General features: G+C 42.1%; 1 protein-coding gene across 1 annotated transcript in view; it reads left to right on the forward strand.

The window, feature by feature from the left end:
* LOC137332008 (copine-4-like) overlaps window positions 1–24,847 on the forward strand; it is a 218,374-nt gene that overhangs the window by 17,520 nt on the left and 176,007 nt on the right. The window contains exon 4 of the mRNA XM_067995755.1: window positions 7,926–7,997. Within this exon, the coding sequence (XP_067851856.1) occupies window positions 7,926–7,997 (72 nt within the window). The remainder of the gene's footprint in view (window positions 1–7,925; window positions 7,998–24,847) is intronic.

Genomic DNA, 24,847 nt, shown 5'->3' on the forward strand with positions numbered 1-24,847 from the left:
ACACGCTAGTGAGTATAGAAATAGGAGGTTAGAACAGATAAATGCGTGGCTGGAGAGATGGTGCAGGAGGAAGGGCTTTAGACTTCTGGGGCATTGGGACCAGATCTGGGGGAGGTGGGACCTGTACAGGCCGGACGGGTTGCACCTCAATGGAGCTGGGACCAATGTCCTCGCGGGGAGTTTCACTAGTACTGTGGGGGAGGGTTTAAACTAATTTGGCAGGGGGATGGGCACCAGGTTGTCGCATTGGAAAGGAGAAACAAGTTGCACAAAGGATTGCGAGAGAAAGTTAGCACTAGAATAAGAAATAGTACGGTATTAGGTGGGATCAGACTGAGAGATTACAAGAAAGTCTAAGATAGGTTTAGAGTGCATGTGTGTAAATGCACGAAGCGCGGTAAACAAGGTTGGTGAGCTGCAGGCACGAATAGCCATATGGGAATATGATGCCGTGGCAATAACGCAGACCTGGCTCAAGAAAGGGCAGGATTGGGTACTAAATATTCCTGGATACAAGATGTTCAGGAAAGATAGGGATGGAAAGAAAGGAGGTGGGGTGGCAGTATTGATTAAGGAGAATATTGCAGTGCTGGAGAGAGAGGATGTCCTGGAGGGGTCAAGGACAGAATCTATTTGGTTAGAGTTAAGAAACAATAGAGGTGCCATTACACTACTGGGTGTATTCTCTAGGCCACCAACTAGTGGGAAGGATATAAAGGAGCAAATTTGCAGGGAAATTACAGAGAGGTGCAAAGGCCGTAGAGTAGTGATAATGGGGGACTTCTACTATCCTAATATAGACTGGGATAGTAATAATAAAAGGGGCAAAGAGGGGGAGAATTTTTGAAGTGTGTTGAGGAGAACTTTCTTGACCAGCACGTTTCCAGCCCAACGAGGAAGTAGGCATTGCTGGACTTGGTTCTGGGGAATGAATGGGCCAAGTGGAGCAAGTGTCAGTGGGGGAGCATTTTTGGAACAGTGATCATAGTATCGTAAGCTTTAGAATAACTACAGAAAAGTACATGGACCACGCTAAAGTAAAAATACTCAATTGGAGGAGGGCCAATTTCAGTGGGATGAGAATAGATCTGGCCCGGGTAAATTGGAATCAAAGATTGGCAGGTAGAACTTTAATTGAACAACATTTAAAGAGGAGATGGTTCGGGTACAGTCTAGATACATTCCCATGAGGGAGAAAGGTAGGGCAACTAAAGCCAGAGCTCCCTGGATGACAAAAGAGATAGAGAGTAAGGTGAAGCAGAAAAAAGGGGGCGTATGACAGATGTCTGGTTGATAACACAAGTGAGAACCAGGCTGAATATAGAAAGTTCAGAGGGGAAGTGAAAAAGGAAATAAGAGGGGCAACGAGAGACTTTGAGAATAGACTGGCAACTAAAATAAAAGGGAATCCAAAAATCTTCTACACGCATGAAAACAGTAAATGGGTAGTAAGAGAAGGGGTGGGGCTGATTAGGGACCAAAAAGGAAGCAGTGGGCATGGCCGAAGTACTAAATGAGAACTTTACATCTGTCTTTACCAAGGAAGAAGATGTAGTTGAGATACTGGATAGGCTAAAAATTGATAAAGAGGAGGTACTAGAAAGGCTGGCTGTACTTAAAGTAGATAAGTCACCCGGTCCGGATGGGATGCATCCTAGGTTGCCGAGGGAAGTAAAGGTGGAAATTGCGGAGATACTGGCCATAATCTTCCAACGGGGTGGCGCCAGAGGATTGGAGAATTGCAAGTGTTACACCCTTGTTAAAAAAGGGGTGTAAGGATAAATCCAGAAACTATAGGCCAGTCAGTTTAACCTCGGTGGTGGGGAAACTTTTAGAAACGATAATGCGAGGCAGAAGTGGAAGTCACTTGGACAAGTGTAGATTGATTAGGGAAAGCCAGCACAAATTTGTTAAAGGCAAATCATGTTTAATTAACTTGATTGAGTTTTTTGATGAGGTAACAGAGAGGGTTGATGAGGGCAATGAGGTTGATGTTGTGTATATGGACTTTCAAAAGGCGTTTGATAAATTGCCGCATAATAGGCTTGTCATCAAGATTGAAGCCGATGGGATAAAGGGGGCAGTAGCAACATGGATACAGAATTGGCTAAGTAACAGGAAACAGAGTTTAGTGGTGAATGGTTGTTTTTCGGACTGGAGGGAGGTGTACAGTGGTGTTCCCCAGGGGTCGGTACTGGGACCACTGCTTTTCTTGATATATATTAATGACTTGGACTTGGGTGTACAGGGCACAGTTTCCAAATTTGCAGATGACACAAAACTTAGAAGTGTAGTGAACAGTGAGGAGGATAGTGATAGGCTGGTGGCATGGGCAGACACGTGGCAGATGAAATTTAACGTGGAAGGATGCGAGGTGACACATTTCGGTAGGAAGAATGAGGAGAGGCAATATAAACTAGAAGGCACAATTCTAAAAGGGGTACAGGAACAGAGAGATCTGGGTGCACAAATCGTTGAAGGTGGCAGGGCAGATGGAGAAAAGCGATTTTTAAAAAAACATACGGGATCCTGTGCTTTTATAAATAGAGGCATAGAGTACAAAAGCAAGGAAGTCATGATGAAAGCACTGGTTTGGCCACAGCTGGAGTATTGTGTCCAGTACTGGGCACTGCACTTTGGGAAAGATGTGAAGTCCTTAGAGAGGTGCAGAAGAGATTTACTATAATGATTCCAGGGATGAGGGACTTTATTTACGTGGATAGACTGGAGAAGCTGGGATTGTTCTCCTTAAGAGAGAAGGTTGAGAGGAGATTTGATAGAGGTATTCAAAATCATGAAGGGTCTAGACAGAGTAGATAGAGAGAAACTGTTCCTATTGGCAGGAGGGTCAAGAATCAGAGGACATAGATTTAAGGTGATTGGCGAAAGAACCAAAGGTGACATGAGGAAAAACTTTTTTACACAGCGAGTAGTTATGATCTGGAATGCACTGCCTGTGGAGATGGTGGAGGCAGATTCAATCATGGCCTTCAAAAGGGAACTGGATAAGTACTTGAAAGGAAAAAATTTGCAGGGCTACGGGGATAGGGCGGGGGAGTGGGACTAGCTGGATTGCTCTTGCACAGAGCTGGCACAGAATGGCCTCCTTCCATGCTGTAACCTTTCTATGATTCTACTGCAAGTCTGAGCCAAACAATGAAGATTTTATGGAGATGTCCTAGTGGGTAGAGGGCATCATTTCACATAGGACTCTTTTTAACCAGCAGAAATATTCACCACTTTAAATTCAAATTCCAGGTCCCATAGGTGAGAAGAGAGTGTTCTAACTGACAAGCCTCATTGCTTCATTTACAACCAATTATAGCCACTTAAGTGTTCTGCTAACCATTTCCAGTCCAGAACATTGTCAAAATCTGTACCCTTGTCAGCCCACTATACTACCTACTTCACTGACTGACCTCCAGACTTGCGTGCAAACCGGATTGTAGCTGCAATCTGGTGGTTAGCATCACAAGACCTTTTCTAATAGTCATTGTGTACCATTTGCTAACTCAAGCTGCAGATTCTTGCACTCCTAATCAAACGTTATGACTAAGAATCCTTGGCCCCGATATTCACGGAGAGGGTGCGGGGAGCACGGTAGTGGAGGGGAAAACCTGTCGAGGCTGGGGACGCGGAGGTCCTGTCTAATTTAACAGCAGGACCTCATTATAATTTTATTCTTCCATTACCTGCCTGGCAGCCGGCCAGATTAACAGGCTGCCAAGCGGGAAAACCAGTGGCAGGAGGCTGCAGCCAGGGACCCTCGGGGACAGTCCCCATCAACTGTGATCACGGGGCCGGCTTCAGTTGAGGGGGTGGGGGGGAGGGGGGAGAGGACAGTCGACAGATCGCGGGGCAGGTTTCAGATCGGGGCTGGCGGTGGGGTGGTGGGGGGAAGAGGGGACGTCGCAAATTACGACAAGGGCTGCAGAGTGGCCGCGATCGGCAGAAAGGAGGCCGAAGGTTCGCTTGAGCTGCCAGGGGGAGCACTCCTGCTCCTCCTGGCCCACAACGAGTGCTGTGTAAAGCATATACCTTCTGGAGCCGGCAGCCCCCCCTCTCCATTTCGCTGCCAGGTTTCCTGAGCCCTGGGAAACCTGGGCTGGCAACCGTTAAATTTAAATCAGGCTCCCAATTGCACTGTGGGAAGCTGACTCACATATGATAATGAAGTGTCCGCCTCTCCAAGACGGGACAGTCGCACGCCTCGCTACATGCCATAAGAACGGGTGCGTATGCAAAGGATTGGGGACACTTTCCCCGTTTTATAGGGTGTAACCCTTTATCCCTCTCTCCCTCCCCCCCCCCCCCCACCTCACACCGACGACCTCTCGCCTGTCATGAGTGGGTTAATCGATGCCAAGTCAATCTGCCAGAATTTGCTGGCAAAATAATGGTGAGTTTAATGCTGCCGTTATTAATATTAATCGTCCAGCAATTTTTGGCAAGGAAGAGATACCCTGTGAGTCGCGAATAGCCACAAGTTGTTGGACGATTTGCGCCGTTAACCTTGCAAAAATCTCACCATTAACCTCCCTGTGAGTTTCAAGAAATTGCTGTATTTGCACCGTAAATACACATTAATTTCACCGCAGAAAGTTAGAGCTGGTATTTAACAACATAAGGACACATTTAATGATGAGATTTATATTCCTGCAATGCCACTCAACTTCAGAGGCCCAGAAACAGAACAATTAAAATGGTGGAGTATTATTCTTGCAGGTAGTAAATTGTTAGTAGAGGTTTTTTAAATTTTTACATTTTTTTTCTTTTCCTTACTGTCTCTTTTTTCTCTCTCTCGATCCAATCTTTCTTTCCCTCACTTTATTTCTCGTTCTGTATCTAATTTGACTCTAATTCACCCGATTTCCTTCTCCATCGTTCGCTCTATTTTATCTTTATCTTTGAATTTTATTGGTTAGGAGATAGACTGTTGGTCCCATTGTTCACCAAGGTCCCAGATACCCCATAGCTCTCGCCATGCTGTGAGATGCCCTGCTCCAGCAAATTCTGGGCCAATGTACATTCTCTGAAGTCAGTGAAGGAATTTGGCAAATTCTTAGTCAGGTGCTAGACAGTGTACTGTGCATTCGAGAGGAGAGCTTTATCTAAGAGGAGGAAAAACTAACAGGGTCGATTGTACCCCTTAAATATGCCAGCAACTGTGGCACAGTAATGGGAATAACCTTTTCAGAAATGATAGGTGGAGCAAGAGCAAGGCTGGAGCTTAAAAAAAACAATTATTTGATATATCTGAAGTATAAGAATTATGAGAATCCGCTCTCTATCCTTTGGCTTCCCTCCTGATAACAGAAATGATCTTTAAACTGAATGGAAATCCAAGTTTATCTACTAAGTACAGTCCCTGACCTTGGCAACTCTTTACTCTGTATATGATCTTTCTCACAGCCTAGTCAGCACGTACTGATCCATTCATCCTGGTAGTTCATGTTTGATATCCCTGGTACTCTATATATGTTTAATTTGTTCAACATTGCTGATGGTCTAGGAGTCACCCACCCAATTTATATGATGATCTTGGTGGACTTCAGCCTGTGCATTCAGTCTACCTGTTGAATCTCCTTCTTTTATAGGGCACATACACCTGTGTATTCCATTAACCCAGGAGGCCAAATGTTTTTCTGTGGTGGTTTACCAGGTTGTCTCCCTGTTTCTGTCTCTCTCTCTTTCTTTTTAACCCACATTCCTCCCACTCCAACATCTTCTCTCCCCCCCCCCCCCCCCCCCGAGATTCCTTCCTGACTTCTAAGAGAAAAAATGTGAGCTCCCTTAGTAACACAGTAGAAATTGATGTTGCCCTCTGGTGACTGGCTTATCTCACTACACCTTCACATTTTTTCGGTGATATTTTTCTACACATTAAATATTATTGGGAAAAAATATCAGTATGTTCTTCAGCTTTTTATATTTAATAGCATAATATTGAATAGGCCTGCTTTGGGCACAGGGAGGCTAAGTGCTGGTTTGGTGTGTTACAGTTGTTTATAGATGGCCTGTATTCACAAGCTTTGGCGACAGCTTTCTGAGTTCAGACCATTAGCTCATTATCTAGTAATCCTAAACTCTAATGAAGGTATTCTTACAATTGTGGAGTGATTCCCACCCCTGTTTGGCAGTGTGCATGTAATGTCTTGCATTTATATAGTACCTAAAACATCCCGAGGTGCTTCACAGAGGCAAAAGGAAAAAAATGGATGCCGAGTCAAGAAGGAGATATTAAGAGGGGTGACCGACAGCATATAAAAGTCAGGGATGAGAAAAGGTGATTCGGTTCCAAAAGCTCATCCCTCTCGTGTATCCACTCTCTCATTATGATATCTAATTATATTTTAAATAATTCCAGTGTTTTTGCCTCTATTATCATAATTGGTAGATTATTCCAAACACTTATTACCCTTTGATTCAAGAAGTTTTTCCTGATACCTGTTCTAAATTTAACTAATTTCCACTTCTGTCCTCTGGGTCTATTTACTTGATGTACTTCAAGTAATAATCGAGGTTTACCTTATCTGTACCATTTCATATTCTATGTATTTTGAGGTTTCTTCTTTAGCTGCCTTGCATCCTAGACAGGAAGGCTTGAGTTTCTCTCACCTTTCTTCATTGTTCATCCTCTTCACACTTGGGATCAGTCTTGATGCTGCTTTCTGTACCCTTTGTACTTAAAGGCAGAAGCGACTGTGAATTACCTGCTGATGATCTTGTGGGTAAAGGTAATGGATTGATGTCATGCTAAGCCATACTTACCAGGAAGGTTCTATGCTGTTAGCTGATCTCAGCTGGGATGGCAATGGAGGCACTACAGAAGAGAACATCTGGCCAGGGTTCTCCCTCATGATCACTGTCCAATGAGTGCTGCTGCAAGGTATGCACATGAGGACACCAGGCATGACTGTGATGCTCTCTCAAGGTCAGAGAACCTATTGGCACTCACTGATTAGGCCCACATGCCACAGTGACCACGCAAGTGAAGTAGCGGAGGGCTGTTTGCATCTATGGAACAACATCAGCTGCTGAGTCGCCCAGGTTGACTTTACAAGTTCATGCTTTCAACGCAGAGCTTCATCTGCTGGGAATGCACATTGGAAATTCAGGCAAGAAGCTCAGTGATCCTACATGATTTTCCGTCCATTAAGTTCAGTGGATGAAAAATGATGTGGGGCACATTGACCCCCTCACTTAAATTCCCAACATGTGCTGCCGTCGCATGAAGGAGAGAGTGAGTTTGTAAAATCTACTGCCTTGAATTGAGGATAAAATTGGAAAAATACCAGAAGAAAACCCTGAGTAGATTTTTTAAAAAATGTTGTTATATTACTTTTAAAAAATCAGAGGCACAAAGAATTTGTTACACTCTTTTGTTGTTTGTCATTCACTTCAGTTGACTTTTGAGTATTTTTGTTTAAACAATGAGTACTGTCAACGGTGAGACTGTTTGCATGGAGTTGCCAGACCATGTTATGAAGGAGTTGGACTAGCTTCAGAAGAAGATCGTGTTTTAACTCAGCACTTTGGCAGTTGTGGCCATTCAGCTGTGTGTGTAAATGTCTCTCCCTCACACTGCCAGGTTCAGTAACTCCTCCCAATTAGTTTTCCTGATGATGTCATCAGGAACTCAGTGTCAAAACAAAACTATTCAGAATTGTGGAAATGGACACAAACAAGAAAGGGTTGTTCTAGTTCTTCATAAATCTTTGTAATTGTTTATTTAAAAAAAAAATAAGTACCGATCATGAAATTCACTCTTTAAGGTCAATTTTCATGAACAAAACAACATTTTATAATGGTTGTTTTTTTTCTGTAGCAGCTATTTAATGTAATTTAAAATATACTAATCCTTTATTGTTTCATTCTCTAGTCTCAACTAAGTGATTTTATTTGTCTTGTTTCTTTTGTTACAGATTATTTCCCAGAGAAAGCTTTCCAAATCACTTCTGAAACAGGGAAATACAGCAGGAAAGTCATCGATAACAGTAGGTCACTCTAGTGTTCAGAATTATCTTTATAGCAGGACCCACGGTGATATGATCCCCACTGGCCAGTGAGTCATTTAAAAAATGACAGGTGTTCGAAAATAATAATCCTGCTCAAGATGGCCTTAGAATTTTCTCCTCTTTCTCGTCACCTTTGCAGTAAAGTATAAATAAAATCTTTCCCTTGTTGCTCAGCATTTTATAAGAGCATTCTGCTCATTATCTTCAGATACAGTCAGGTACCTCCCCGCTGACCTGAACTTGATACGACCGTTTTGATCATTTATTTGGTGGGATGAAGCTCCACTTGTGCCTCTCTTTAAAATATTAATTTAAGAGTATCCAAATATGTTCTTGCATGGCCTGACACGATACACCACAAATGCTGAAGCCAGTTCCTCTCTGTGGGGGAAAAAGAAACGTAAGAAAGAGAAATTAATCAGAATGAGAAAATGCCATTCAGTCTGTTGCGTTTGCTTCCTCCACAAATTGTAGCCCAGAAATTACTTTGAGCAATGTTACCCCACAAACACTTAATGCATTCATAACAAATTCCTCTCCCTGCTATTTAGCAGAGGATTTAAACTTTTACTTTAAATGGATTGGAGAGGAATTTGATGCCAATGGTTAAGTGCTTGGACAACAATGTTGCTGACAGTAATTTCCAGGCTTATGTTAATAATCAGGTAAAGTTCAGTATTTCTACCCATCCCACATTTCAACCACTCCATGCTGACCTCCTGCCATCCATGGCTGGCACCCCTCTCTGTGATTGGGTTGTTTTGAGTGGATTGACGTATTTTGTACAAGAGAGAGGCAGTTGAATTACAAGGTCAACTGTATGAGTGGAGTTGGGCCTGAACTAGAGTTTGGCACTGCAGTGTAGTTGAATGGTGAGGCCTAAGGTGCCCCCGATATTGGGCCTTGGGCCTCATTTATATTGAGCCGGCAAGCTGTGGAGAGCAACAGGCAGCTCGCTGGCGAAGTGTGATGGAAGATCAGGCGACTGCCAGCTGAGGAAGGGGGGCAACTGGGAAAAGAGGCAACTGGGAAGGGGGGCGTTTGATTCATGAGGTAGCAGTGGCCGGGGAGGAGGTAGCGGCAACGACCAGGGAGGGGGAGCGGCAGCAATCAATGGGGACAGGCGTCGATTGGGGGTGGGGAGGAACGGCTTCCGGCAGTGATCGGGGAGGGACTGGTGGCCGGCAGCAGCGTGCGCTCATTGAATGTGGGGTCAGGAGGAGTACTCCTCCCGGTTCCACATTCAGGTATGTATATTTTACAAACTTACCTTATTGGTTGTGGCCGAACCAGTGGTCCCATTATGGGCTGCCAGTTAAGCTGCATGTAGATCTGATTTTCCTGATTGCAGCCAGTCCAGCACCGGCTGCCTTGGGGCAAACTATTCTTGCAGTGGGGGCCTCAAATAGGTGTTAGGCCTTATATTTGCATATGCAAAGGGCCTAACGCCCGTTTCAGGCGTGGGCACTGCACGCCGATTTTTTCTTTGACCTTTATCAATATGACGGTCAGCGCAATTTTGGCTCGTATTATCCTGCCCGCCATATTGGAGGGTTAGGAGACTGTTTAATACCCGGAATTCTAGGCCAGAATCTGTGGCTTGAAGGATGGTGTAGAAGGGAGGATGTAAACAGATCTTTCCCATTACTGTTGCAACAAGGGTTCTTCAACAATAACATCTGCATGATTCGGGCACGAGTGGTTATTGAACAACAAACTTTGATATGTATTGACTCACAACAGTGTTATAATACAACTGCCTTCAGCTTACATTAAATGACAAGCAAGTAATGCATCCTGGTTCCCGCGGACTCAGGATGATCAGACTCAACCTCCAAAGGCTGCCCCTTGGCTATGGACTTCCGACTGTCCTGGGAGCTCTAAATTTTGGGAGGGAGCATGCCCTATCTTTATACTATTCGGCTGCTTTGTTCTGCACGTAAACATCTCTGGCCTTGTCTCTTGGTCGTAAATTATCCTGCCAGGTTGACGCCACCTCACAAACTCAAGATGAGCTGTTTTACGTAGCATAACTAATCACCTCAAACTGCATCTCTGTTTTACAAGCTGTTATTGTCCTCCGCAATGTGTGGGCCTCTTCCTTATCCCTGTCTCATGGCTTTGTGTGCTCTGTTTCACTTCATAATTCTAACTTGTTTAAGCAGTCTTTCAATGTTATCTATTCTATGGAATGTTGACCTCATCCTTCCTTCTTCCCTGCTTGGCAAACTGTCTTTGTACTCAGAGAGGCGCTGAACTACGCCCCCAACCAACATCGTCCTCTTGCTAAATGTCTGGATGCTATGCGAGACAGGACACTTGACCATGCTTGCTTTAAACCATATTCTTACATCTCCCTCCTTTTGAACCTGAGTGAAACCACTCTGGTTCAATTTTCACTTTATCCCTTAGCTTTCTTCTTGGTCTTGCCTAAGATCACCTTGAGATTACATTTTACTTGTATTAGGTTTGCATAGGCGCACATAGCTTTTATTGCAGCACATCATTATAATTGTTATTACAGTCAGAATAGCTTCCAAAATTACTAGAGGCATAAGTACCATTCTTGCCCAAGGATGCTGTCCTGTATTATATACTACCTCCCACCACCCTGCATTCCCCAACCTATCTACCCTCATTTTGGTGTTTTCGTTGTCTTGTCGCACATGTAACAGATGTTTCTCAGATGTAGCAGTACGTTCCAAAATATGCTTGAGATTCCCGGATAGCAGAGGAATAGGGTGACTGACTGCTGATTGGCTTGTAGAACCCCCTTTTGTAGACCTGTCTCAACAGTAACATTGGGAACATTGTGAGTCGGGACAGGTATGAAGACGGCATTACCTGTCCAGGTTATCTCACTGGGCGAGAAGCAGAAATTAGGGATAGTGACTTGTCATACCTTCCTCTCTCTTCAGAATGTCCTTCAATTGCCTCCTCGTTCCTTTGTCGTGCTCGTACAAGCTTTCTACATCTATTCAGTCCCAGGCTGCAGTTCCCATTGCAGCTCCTATTCCTAGCCATTCCCCCACATCCCTCTTTCTACGGTTATCACTTTCCTGTATAGGGTTGTTTTGGTTACCATTCCCAGAGTTCTTTTCTAAAACCTGTTTATTAATTATGGACAGCATCTGTTGGTGTCTCGTTACACGGACCATTGGGTAAATGTATCCTAGAAAGATCAAGAATTACAGGAAAAATTTCATATCATACATCATTATACAACCATTCACAAGTTTCAAACATCACCCGACTGGGTCCTGAGTTTAGGGTTGGGCAGGGTAGCTCCCTAGCCTCGGTCCCAATTTCATTGTTAACTCAAAGGATCCTAACCCTGAATTTGGAAATCGATATTTCAATGTCCCTCTTCACTTTAATTTCAATCCCTCTGATGGGTACTAGTGTGTTTAGCTGTATCCTGGTTGTTTCATTAATTAGATGGTTTCTCTATGGAGAATGTGTCAGTGCCTTTATTAAAAGGTTTTCTCACTCTCCTGAGCCACATTTAACCACTTCATTGTCCCAATGTCTTGGTTAGTGGCCAAGCTATCAAATGCAGTTTTCTCAATTTCTGTATAGGCAAGGACACAAACACTTCCAAAGGAAATTTATCAATTGACCATTTCATCTCATTCATGAGTCCTGGAGGAATTTTAGTGTCCAATATTTATAATTTTGTCTCAATACATTTTTTTGTCAATGTTCAAACTTTCTTCCTTGATACACAGCATTGGACAGGAACCACTTAGACTGGACTCCTTGTTATGTTAAATAAATGTGATTATCCCCTTTAAATATTCCCTTCTCGAATGCTTGAGCAATTTATCTTATTTATTCTTTCACAAACAAATTAGGCGCTTTTATAGTAGAGACAGAAGCGCTCGTAATTATGTTTGGATATATCCCCCTCCTTTAAGCACCTTGTCTCGGAAAATAAATGGGTTAAAGCAAAACAAATCAAAACATTTTCAAAAGAGGAAAAGCAACTTGGTTTATTCTTGATCAAATCTCTTCTATATTTAACTAAGACTGATTTTGGCTTTTTCTTCTCTATGTAATTTTCAATTTTTGACAGCGCTTAAGTCTCAGTCCAAAATTGTCACCCTGCGGTGACATTTGACATCTGCCGATGTCTGCAGATAAGGTCTTAAATTCTTAACACCACTGGATCACTTTCTGTACCAACTCTTTTGCGATCCCGAAAACCATTGTTCCCTGTTTAAAAGGAAACACAATAAATCCAATGTGGCTCTTCTTGAGAGCCCAAGGATTAATTTGTCAATTCATGATTTCATTCTAACACCGTGGGGAAATATCCAATTAAATTATGCCAATTATTTTAAATAAATACAAAGGTTGTTGCTTGGTGAATTAAAAACAGATGTTGGTGTCCTTGGAAGGGGTTAACTTTTTTGCAGAAAAAATGACGGATATCATCAGACTCACGCAGCGTAAGTCAATGCAGCTGTCACATAGTTTTGTTTTAAAACATTTGTGTCAGGGAAGGTAGCATTTCATTTAGTTCATTTCAGTTATTTAAAAAAGAAAAGTACTTGTGCCTGGCCTTTTTATCTACAAATGTTGCAGATTAAATTCCAATTGTTGTTAAAGCATTTAGCATTTATGTAAAAGGTGTCCAAAATTTATTAACTCTTAGATAGTCCAACTACACGACATTTCCCAATTCTTGTCATAGAGATACAAGATAGAGATCATCTCATTAATTTTTTTTTTAACAGCTATCACATTTCAGTAAAACCAAGATGATTATCTCAAAATTTTCAAAATTGGGAAGCCCTGTACTGAATTAGTCTTGTATAACAAGGTATCATTCTTCGATTACAGTTACACACAACATTAACTCCTTACACATCAATTCACGCTCGCAGATTGTCAACACAACTCCAAACACATCAATTCACGCTCATTAATACTCAATACAACTCCAAACACATCAATTCACACTCACTAATACTCAATACAACACCAAACACATCAATTCACACTCACTAATACTCAATACAACTCCAAACACATCAATTCACGCTCATTAATACTCAATACAACACCAAACACATCAATTCACACTCACTAATACTCAATACAACTCCAAACACATCAATTCACACTCACTAATACTCAATACAACTCCAAACACATCAATTCACACTCACTAATACTCAGTACAACTCCAAACACATCAATTCACACTCACTAATACTCAATACAACTCCAAACACATCAATTCACACTCACTAATACTCAATACAACTCCAAACACATCAATTCACACTCACTAATACTCAGTACAACTCCAAACACATCAATTCACACTCACTAATACTCAGTATAACTCCAAACACATCAATTCACGCTCACTAATACTCAATACAACTCCAAACACATCAATTCACACTCACTAATACTCAGTACAACTCCAAACACATCAATTCACGCTCACTAATACTCAATGCAACTCCAAACACATCAATTCATGCTCACTAATACTCAATATAACTCCAAACACATCGATTCATGCTCACTAATACTCAATATAACTCCAAACACATCGATTCATGCTCACTAATACTCAATACAACTCCAAACACATCAATTCACGCTCACTAATACTCAATACAACTCCAAACACATCAATTCACACTCACTAATACTCAATACAACTCCAAACACATCAATTCACGCTCACTAATACTCAATACAACTCCAAACACATCAATTCATGCTCACTAATACTCAATACAACTCCAAACACATCAATTCATGCTCACTAATACTCAATACAACTCCAAACACATCAATTCACGCTCACTAATACTCAATACAACTCCAAACACATCAATTCATGCTCACTAATACTCAATACAACTCCAAACACATCAATTCATGCTCACTAATACTCAATACAACTCCAAACACATCAATTCACACTCACTAATACTCAATACAACTCCAAACACATCAATTCACACTCACTAATACTCAATACAACTCCAAACACATCAATTCACACTCACTAATACTCAGTATAACTCCAAACACATCAATTCACGCTCACTAATACTCAATACAACTCCAAACACATCGATTCACGCTCACTAATACTCAATACAACTCCAAACACATCAATTCACGCTCACTAATACTCAATACAACTCCAAACACATCAATTCATGCTCACTAATACTCAATATAACTCCAAACACATCGATTCATGCTCACTAATACTCAATATAACTCCAAACACATCGATTCACGCTCACTAATACTCAATACAACTCCAAACACATCAATTCATGCTCACTAATACTCAATATAACTCCAAACACATCAATTCATGCTCACTAATACTCAATATAACTCCAAACACATCAATTCATGCTCACTAATACTCAATATAACTCCAAACACATCGATTCATGCTCACTAATATTCAATACAACTCCAAACACATCAATTCATGCTCACTAATACTCAATACAACTCCAAACACATCAATTCATGCTCACTAATACTCAATATCACTCCAAACACATCGATTCATGCTCACTAATACTCAATATAACTCCAAACACATCGATTCATGCTCACTAATACTCAATACAACTCCAAACACATCAATTCACGCTCACTAATACTCAATACAACTCCAAACACATCAATTCATGCTCACTAATACTCAATACAACTCCAAACACATCGATTCACGCTCACTAATACTCAATATAACTCCTAACACATCAATTCACACTCTCAGATTGTCAACACAACTCCAAACACATCAATTCACGCTCATTAATACTCAATACAACTCCAAACACATCAATTCACATTCACTAATACTCAATACAACTCCAAACACATCAATTCATGCTCACTAATACTCAATATAACTCCAAACACATCGATTCATGCTCACTAATACTCAATACAACTCCAAACACATCAATTCATGCTCACTAATACTCAATATAACTCCAAACACATCGATTCATGCTCACTAATACTCAATACAACTCCAAACACATCAATTCACGCTCACTAATACTCAATACAACTCCAAACACATCAATTCACACTCACTAATACTCAATACAACTCCAAACACATCAATTCATGCTCATTAATACTCAATACAACTCCAAACACATCAATTCATGCTCACTAATACTCAATACAACTCCAAACACATCGATTCATGCTCACTAATACTCAATACAACTCCAAACACACCAATTCATGCTCACTAATACTCAATACAACTCCAAACACATCAATTCACGCTCACTAATACTCAATACAACTCCAAACACATCGATTCACGCTCACTAATACTCAATACAACTCCAAACACATCAATTCATGCTCACTAATACTCAATACAACTCCAAACACATCAATTCATGCTCACTAATACTCAATACAACTCCAAACACATCAATTCACGCTCACTAATACTCAATATAACTCCAAACACATCAATTCACACTCATTAATACTCAATACAACTCCAAACACATCAATTCACGCTCACTAATACTCAATATAACTCCAAACACATCAATTCACACTCATTAATACTCAATACAACTCCAAACACATCAATTCATGCTCACTAATACTCAATACAACTCCAAACACATCAATTCATGCTCACTAATACTCAATACAACTCCAAACACATCAATTCACGCTCACTAATACTCAATATAACTCCAAACACATCAATTCACACTCATTAATACTCAATACAACTCCAAACACATCAATTCACATTCACTAATACTCAATACAACTCCAAACACATCAATTCATGCTCACTAATACTCAATATAACTCCAAACACATCGATTCATGCTCACTAATACTCAATACAACTCCAAACACATCAATTCATGCTCACTAATACTCAATATAACTCCAAACACATCGATTCATGCTCACTAATACTCAATACAACTCCAAACACATCAATTCACGCTCACTAATACTCAATACAACTCCAAACACATCAATTCACACTCACTAATACTCAATACAACTCCAAACACATCAATTCATGCTCATTAATACTCAATACAACTCCAAACACATCAATTCATGCTCACTAATACTCAATACAACTCCAAACACATCGATTCATGCTCACTAATACTCAATACAACTCCAAACACACCAATTCATGCTCACTAATACTCAATACAACTCCAAACACATCAATTCACGCTCACTAATACTCAATACAACTCCAAACACATCGATTCACGCTCACTAATACTCAATACAACTCCAAACACATCAATTCATGCTCACTAATACTCAATACAACTCCAAACACATCAATTCATGCTCACTAATACTCAATACAACTCCAAACACATCAATTCACGCTCACTAATACTCAATATAACTCCAAACACATCAATTCAATATATTAAGCGTTTAAGAAATTCAAAATGCCAATTTTCATTTGTGATAATCTCTTGTCTGGAATTTGAGACTCTCTCACATTTAAATTTACAATAACCAGAATTTCACTATGACCACAATAAAAGTCTGGTTTTCACAATTTAATAGGTTGCTTAACCTCAATAACTCCAATTTTAATTCAGCAATATCAACATTAAATGCAAGACAGAACAGATAAAATTATCAGTACTGCACATGCTTACTAAAACCCAATAAATGACATCATCTTTTGATTTGTTCGTTCTTCAGGCACGCTTTTGCAAAAAACTGCAAAAATACTGAATATGACTGAAGAAAAAGTTAGCTTTTATTGCTAAATAAAATCATTGTCACATTACACAAAAAAGAAAAACACATAAGCATTAAAAATGGGTGTAGCCCGCAACAGAGGAAAGAAAGCTCATTCAATGAGGACAGGCTTTTTAAAGAGACAGTACACCAAAAATAAAAGAACACATTCTGTAGCTTCTAACACTTCCTTTCTCCTCCTTGATTCCATCACAGACTACCCTTTTTCACTGAAACCAAATTTCAATTCCTGATGTTTGTGATTTAACTCATTCTGTACTGACTCAAAGTTTCAAGCTCACAGTCTGTGTCCTCACCTCCGGTCCATCCATCTTTCTTTTTGTTCTTTTCTTACTCATCTTTCAACCTACTCTTCAGAATTTCAACTTCCTCTCTCAACCTCCCTAACTCTGTTGGCTGAACATAAGAAATAGGAGCAGGAGTAGGCCTACAGCCCCTTTAGCCTGCTCCGCCAGTCAATCAGATCATGGCTGATCTTCGACCTCAACTCCACTTTCCCGACCTATCACCATATCCCTTGATTTCCCTAGAGTCCAAAAATCTATCGATCGCAGCCTTGAACATACTCAATGACTCAACATCCACAGCCCTCTGGGGTAGAGAATTCCAAAGATTCACAACCCTCTGTGTGAAGAAATTCCTCCTCATCTCAGTCTTGAATGGCCGTTCCCTTATTCTGCGATTATGCCCCCTAGTTCTAGACTCTCCAGCCAGGGGAAACAATCTGTCAGCATCTACCCTGTCAAGCCCCCTCAGAATCTTATATGTTTCAATAAGACCACCTCTCAGTCTTCTAAACTGCAGACAGTATAGGCCAATTCTACTCAACCTCTCTTCATAGGACAACCCTCTCATCCCAGGAATTAATCTAGTGAACCTTCGATGCACCACCTCCAAGTCAAGTATATCCTTCCTTCGATAAGGAGACCAAAACTATGTGCAGTACTCCACTAAAGCCTTGTACAACTTTAGTAAGACTTCCTTACTCTTGTACTCCAACCCTCTTGCAATAAAGCCCAACATGCCTTTTAGTTTCCTCATTGCCTGCTGTACCTGCATTCTAACTTTTTGTATTTCTTGTACCAGGACACCCAGATCTCTCTGAACACCAACATTTAATAGTTTCTCACCATTTAAAAAATATTCTGGTTTTCTATTCTTCCTACCAAAGTGAATAACCTCACATTTCCCCACATTACACTCCATCTGCCACCTTCTTGCCCACTCACTTAATCAGTCTGTATCCCTTTGTAGACTCTTTGTGTCCTCCTCACAGCTTACTTTCCCACCTAGCTTTGTATCGTCAGCAAACTTAAGTACATTAACTCGGTCCCTTCATCTAAGTCGTTAATATAGATTGTAAATAGTTGAGGCCCAAGCACTGATCCTTGCGGCACCCCACTAGTTACAGCCTGCCAACCTGAGAATGACCCATTTATCCCTTCTCTGTTTTCTGTCCTTTAACCAACCCTCTATCCATACTAATATATTACCTCCAACCTCATGAGCCCTTACCTTGTGTAACAACCTCTTACGTGGCAACTTAGCGAATGCCTTTTGAAAATCCAAATATACGACATCCACTGGTTCCCCTGTATCTACTCTGCTAGTTACATCCTCAAAAAACTCTAATAAATTTGTCAAGCATGATTTCCCTTTCATAAAACCATGTTGATTCTGCCTAATCATATTATGATTTTCTAAGTGCCCTGCTACCACGTCCTTAATGATGGATTCTAGCATTTTCCTGATGACCGATGTCAGGCTAACTGGCCTGTAGTTCCCTGTTTTCTCTCCCTCCCTTCTTGAATAACAGGGTAACATTTGCTACCTTTCAGTCCACTGGGACCGTTCCAGAATCTACAGAATTTTGGAAGATCATAACCAATGCATCCACTATCTCTGCAGCCACCTCTTTTAGAACCCTAGGATCGAGGCCATCAGGTCCAGGGAATTTGATGACTTTTAGTCCCATTAGTTTGTCCAGTACTCTTTCTCTAGTGATATTAATTGTTTTAAATTCCTCACTTTCATTTACTCCTTGGTTCCCCACTACTTTTTGTATGGTTTTTGTGTCTTCTACTGTGAAGACAGATACAAAATATGTGTTTAACGCATCTGCCATTTCCTGATTCCCCATTATAATTTCTCCTGTCTCAGCTTCTAAGGGACCAATGTTTACTTTTGCTAAATTCTTCCTTTTTACATACTTGTAGAAGCTCTTACAATCCATTTTTACATTACTTGCTAGTTTACTTTCATGTTCTATTTTCTCCCTTTTTATCATTTTTTTAATAACAAGACTCCTGTTTTCCAATCCTCTTTAATTTTCTTCTCCTTTACTAGTTTCTTCATACTTTCTTCCTGCTCAGCTTTGCACGTTCCTAACTTTCTGGATTTCTTTGAGTCTTCAGCCTGAAGATAATCTACTGACATGGCCAAAGTCGTGCTTTCTTGGGTTTTTTGCTCTAATAGGCTTTCCAAAATTTTGATGTGATCGGTCGCTGTTTCTAATTGCTTTCTTAGGTTTATGATTTCCTCTCCTTGCCATAGCATGACCGCAGCTTTCCAATTTTCCTTTTTCAAATGCTTCTCTTTGGTTAGACTTTTAACCTGTTCTAGGTTTTCTGTTTGCTCTATCAATGGTATACACGACCGTAATGATCCACACAATCATATGTGTGGATTGTAGAACATAAATCGTCCCGTGCATTTGCCATGGTTATACTTTTAAAGGTTTTGAGGGGTTGGATTCCTCTTAGTAACTCCGTTCGAACTACGTATAGGAGCTGGCTTCCTCTTAATAACTTGGTCCCAACCACTTATCTCTTTCCCTCCAGGCTAGAATCAGTCAACCTTTTAACACTTGTTATTTTCAAACCTTTAACTCGTGCCCACCCAGGGATGCCAATGTAAGCCGATCTTTCCCATTACAGTCGCAACAAAGGGTTGTTAATCCTTCAACAATAATTTCCACGTGATTTGGGCACGAGTGGTTATTAAACAACAAACTTGAATATATATTGACTCACAACAGTGTTAAAATTCACTGTCTTCAGCTTACATTAAATGACAAGCAAGTAATACATCCTGGTTCCCGCGGACTCAGGATGATCAGACTCAACCTCCAAAGGCTGCCCCTTGGCTATGGATTTCCAACTGTCCTGAGAGCTCTAAATTTTGGGAGGGAGCATGCCCTATCTTTGTACTATTCAGCTGCTTTGTTCTGCACGTAAACATCTCTGGCCTTGTCTCTTGGTCATAAATTATCTTGCCAGGCTGACGCCACATTACAAACTCAAGATGAGCTGCTTTACGTAGCATAACTAATCACCTCAAACTGCATCTCTGTTATTCTCCTCTGGAATGTGTGGGCCTCTTCCTTATCTGTGTCTCATGGCCGTGTGTGCTCTGTTTCACTTCATAATTCTAACTTGTTGAAGCAGTCTTTCAATGTTTCTATTCTATGGAATATTGACGTCATCCTTCCTTCTTCCCTGTTTTGCAAGCTGTTTATGTACTCAGAGATGCTGAACTAATCCCCCAACCAACATTGCCCTGTTGCTAAATGTCTGGATGCTATGCAAGACAGGATGCTTGACCATGCTTGCTTTAAACCATATTTTTACAGAGGGTTTCAGATTTCTCAGGGATTGGAGCAAGCTGACAAAAGAGCTGAATTCCAGAGGTGAGGTGAGAGTGACTGCCCTTGACATCACGGCAGCATTTGACCTAGTGTGGCACCAAGGAGCCCCAGTAAAATTGAAGTCAATGGGAATCAGGGGGAGAACTCTCCAGTGGCTGGAGTCATACCTAGCACAAAGGAAGATGGTAGTGGTTGTTGGAGGCCAATCATCTCAGCCCCAGGACATTGCTGCAGGAGTTCCTCAGGGCAGTGTCCTAGGCCCAACCATCTTCAGCTGCTTCATCAGTGACCATCCCTCCATCATAAGGTCAGAAGTGGGGATGTTTGCTGATGATTGCACAGTGTTCAGTTCCATTTGCAACCCCTCAGATAATGAAGCATTCTGTGCCCGCATGCACCACGACCTGGCTAACATCCAGGCTTGGGCTGATAGGTAACATTCGTGCCAGACAATTGCCAGGCAATGACCGTCTCCAACAAGAGAGAGTCTAATCACCTCCCCTTGACATTCAATGGCATTACCATCGCCGTATCCCCCACCATCAACATCCTGGGAGTCACCATTGACTAGAAACTTAACTAGACAAGCCACATAAATACTGTGGCTACAAGAGCAGGTAAGAGGCTGGGTATTCTGCGGCAAGTGACTCACCTCCTGACTCCCCAAAGCCTTTCCACCATCTACAAGACACAAGTCAGGAGTGTGATGGAATACTCTCCACTTACCTGGATGAGTGCAGCTCCAACAATACTCAAGAAGCTCAACACCACCCAGGACAAAGCAGCCTGCTTGATTGGCACCCCATCCACCACCCTAAACATTCACTCCCTCCACCACTGGCGCACCGTGGCTGCAGTATGCACCATCTACAAGATGCACTGCAGCAACTCGCCAAGAATTCTTCAACAGCACCTCCAAAATCCGCGACCTCTACCACCTAGAAGGACAAGGGCAGCAGGCGCATGGGAACACCACCACCTGTACGTTCCCCTCCAAGTCACACAGCATCCTGATTTGAAATTTATATCTGTTCCTTCATCGTCACTGGGTCAAAATCCTGGAACTTCCTACCTAACAGCACTGTGGGAGAATCTTCACCACACGGACTGCAGCGGTTCAAGAAGACAGCTCACCAGCTCAAGGGCAATTAGGGACGCGCAACAAAGGCTGGCCTTGCCAGTGATGCCCACATTCCATGAATGAATTTAAAAAAAAGCTGGGGAGGCTTTACAGATGGGGTGGAAATCACTTAAGCTGAACCAGTACAAATGACCTTGCAGAGAGGGTAAATAAAACTGGAAAAAGATTACACTAGTAAGGCAGGGAGGGGGGGAAAACTTAGACAACATGCTGGAGGGGCTAAAAATAAGTATAACAATGGGCAAAAGTATAAAATAGTAATCACAAGGGAGGATATGGAGAAAGGATAAGGAGTAAGATAGTTAAGAAAATAAAAATAAATGATGTAAGGAGTCTGAATGTGCTGGGATTTCAGTGTTTAAATGTAAATGTGTGATAGCAATAAAGGCAGTGAACTAGAGGCGTTGTTTAATATAGAGGGACATGAAGTTATAGCTTTGACAGGAACTTGGCTTCAGATGAAGCGAGACTAGGAACTAAATATTCCTGACCATATAATCTTCTGAAAATTTTATAGATGGAAGCAATGGAGGAGAGGTGGGCTTACCAATTAAACACTTGATGCCAGCCATGGAAAGGCAAGCATTTATTGAAGGCAGTGCTTACACAGAGTCTGTCTGAGTACACTGCGAATACATTATAGACCACTAAATAATAGGAAAGAAATTGAAGATGAAATTTGTAAGTCATTTAGAGAGGTTTGCAGTGGTAACCGAGTTGTAATTATGGATGACTTTAACTATCCTAAAATAGACTGGCATAAGACAAAAGCTTATTGTCAAAATGGGCAGGGGCACTTAGAATGCATCAAGGATGCTTTTTTTTTATTCGTTCATGGGATGTGGGCATCGCTGGCAAGGCTGGCATTTATTGCCCATCCCTAATTGCCCTTGAGAAAGCGGTGGTGAGCCGCCACCTTGAACCGCTGCAGTCCGTGTGGTGAAGGTTCTCCCACTGTGCTGTTAGGAAGGGAGTTCCAGGATTTTGACCCAGTGACGATGAAGGAACGGCGATATATTTCCAAGTCGGGATGGTGTGTGACTTGGAGGGGAACGTGCAGGTGGTGTTGTTCCCATGTACCTGCTGCTCTTGTCCTTCTAGGTGGTAGAGGTCGTGGTTTGGGAGGTGCTGTCAAAGAAGCCTTGGCGAGTTGCTGCAGTGCATCCTGTGGATGGTACACACTGCAGCCACTGGGCGCCGGTGGTGAAGGGAGTGAATGTTTAGGGTGGTGGATGGGGTGCCAATCAAGCGAGCTGCTTTGTCCTGGATGGTGTCGAGCTTCTTGAGTGTTGTTGGAGCAGCACTCATCCAGGTAAGTGGAGAGTATTCCATCACACTCCTGACTTGTGCCTTGTAGATGGTGGAAAGGTATTGGGGAGTCAGGAGGTGAGTCACTCGCCACAGAATACCCAGCCTCTGACCTGCTCTTGTAGCCACAGTATTTATATGGCTGGTCCAGATAAGTTTCTGGTCAATGATGACCCCCAGGATGTTGATGGTGGGGGATTCGGCGATGGTAATGGCGTTGAATGTCAAGATGAGGTGGTTAGACTCTCTCTTGTTGGAGATGGTCATTGCCGGGCACTTGTCTGGCGTGAATGTTACTTGCCACTTATCAGCCCAATCCGGAATGTTGTCCAGGTCTTGCTGCATGCGGGCTCGGACTGCTTCATTATTTGAGGGGTTGCGAATGAAACTGAACACTGTACAATCATCAGCGAACATCCCCATTTCTGACCTTCTGATGGAGGGAAGGTCATTGATGAAGCAGCTGAAGATGGTTGGGCCTAGGACACTGCCCTGAGGAACTCCTGCAGCAATGCCCTGTGGCTGAGATGATTGGCTTCCAACAACCACTACCATCTTCCTTTGTGCTAGGTATGACTCCAGCCACTGGAGAGTTTTGCCGCAATTCCCATTGACTTCAATTTTACTAGGGCTCCTTGGTGCCACACTCGGTCAAGGGCAGTCACTCTCACCTCACCTCTGGAATTCAGCTCTTTTGTCCATGTTTGCACCAAGGCTGTAATGAGGTCTGGAGCTGAGTGGTCCTGGCGGAACCCAAACTGAGCATTGGTGAGCAGGGGGATATAAACAGGCTGGGTGAGTGGGCGGAGATTTGTCAGATGCAATACAATGTTGGAAAATGTCAGGTTATGCACTTTGGCAGGAAAAATCGGAGAGCAAGTTATTATCTCAATGGCGAGAAACTGGAAAGTACTGCAGTACAAAGGGATCTGGGGGTCCTAGTGCAAGAAAATCAAAAGGTTAGTATGCAGGTGCAGCAGGTGATCAAGAAGGCCAACGGAATGTTGGCTTTTATTGCTAGGGGGATAGAATATAAAAACAGGGAGGTATTGCTGCAGTTATATAAGGTATTGGTGAGACCGCACCTGGAATACTGCATACAGTTTTGGTGTCCATACTTAAGAAAAGACATACTTGCCCTCGAGGCAGTACAAAGAAGGTTCACTCGGTTAATCCCAGGGATGAGGGGGTGGACATATGAGGAGAGGTTGAGTAGATTGGGACTCTACTCATTGGAGTTCAGAAGAATGAGAGGCGATCTTATTGAAACATATAAGATTGTGAAGGGGCTTGATCGGGTGGATGCGGTGAGGATGTTCCCAAGGATGGGTGAAACTAGAACTAGGGGGCATAATCTTAGAATAAGGGGCTGCTCTTTCAAAACTGAGATGAGGAGAAACTTCTTCACTCAGAGGGTGGTAGGTCTGTGGAATTTGCTGCCCCAGGAAGCTGTGGAAGCTACATCATTAAATAAATTTAAAACAGAAATAGACAGTTTCCAAGAAGTAAAGGGAATTAGGGTTTATGGCGAGTGGGCAGGAATTTGGACATGATTTTCGATTTGAGGTTAGGACCAGATCAGCCATGATCTTATTGAATGGCGGAGCAGGCTCGAGGGGCCGATTGGCCTACTCCTGCTCCTATTTCTTATGTTCTTATGTTATTGGTGAGTAAGTGCCACTTGATAGCACTTTCGACGACACCTTCCATCGCTTTGCTGATGATTGAGAGTAGACTGATGGGGCGGTAATTGGCCGGATTGGATTTGTCCTGCTTTTTGTGGACAGGACATACCTGGGCAATTTTCCACATTGTCAGGTAGATGCCAGTGTTGTAGCTGAACTGGAACAGCTTGGCTAGAGGCGCAGCTAGTTCTGGAGCACAAGCCTTCAGCACTACAGCTGGGATGTTGTCAGGGCCCATTGCCTTTGCTGTATC

This window comes from Heptranchias perlo, chromosome 2, assembly GCF_035084215.1.
Source record: "Heptranchias perlo isolate sHepPer1 chromosome 2, sHepPer1.hap1, whole genome shotgun sequence".
In the NCBI taxonomy this organism is placed as follows: domain Eukaryota; kingdom Metazoa; phylum Chordata; class Chondrichthyes; order Hexanchiformes; family Hexanchidae; genus Heptranchias; species Heptranchias perlo.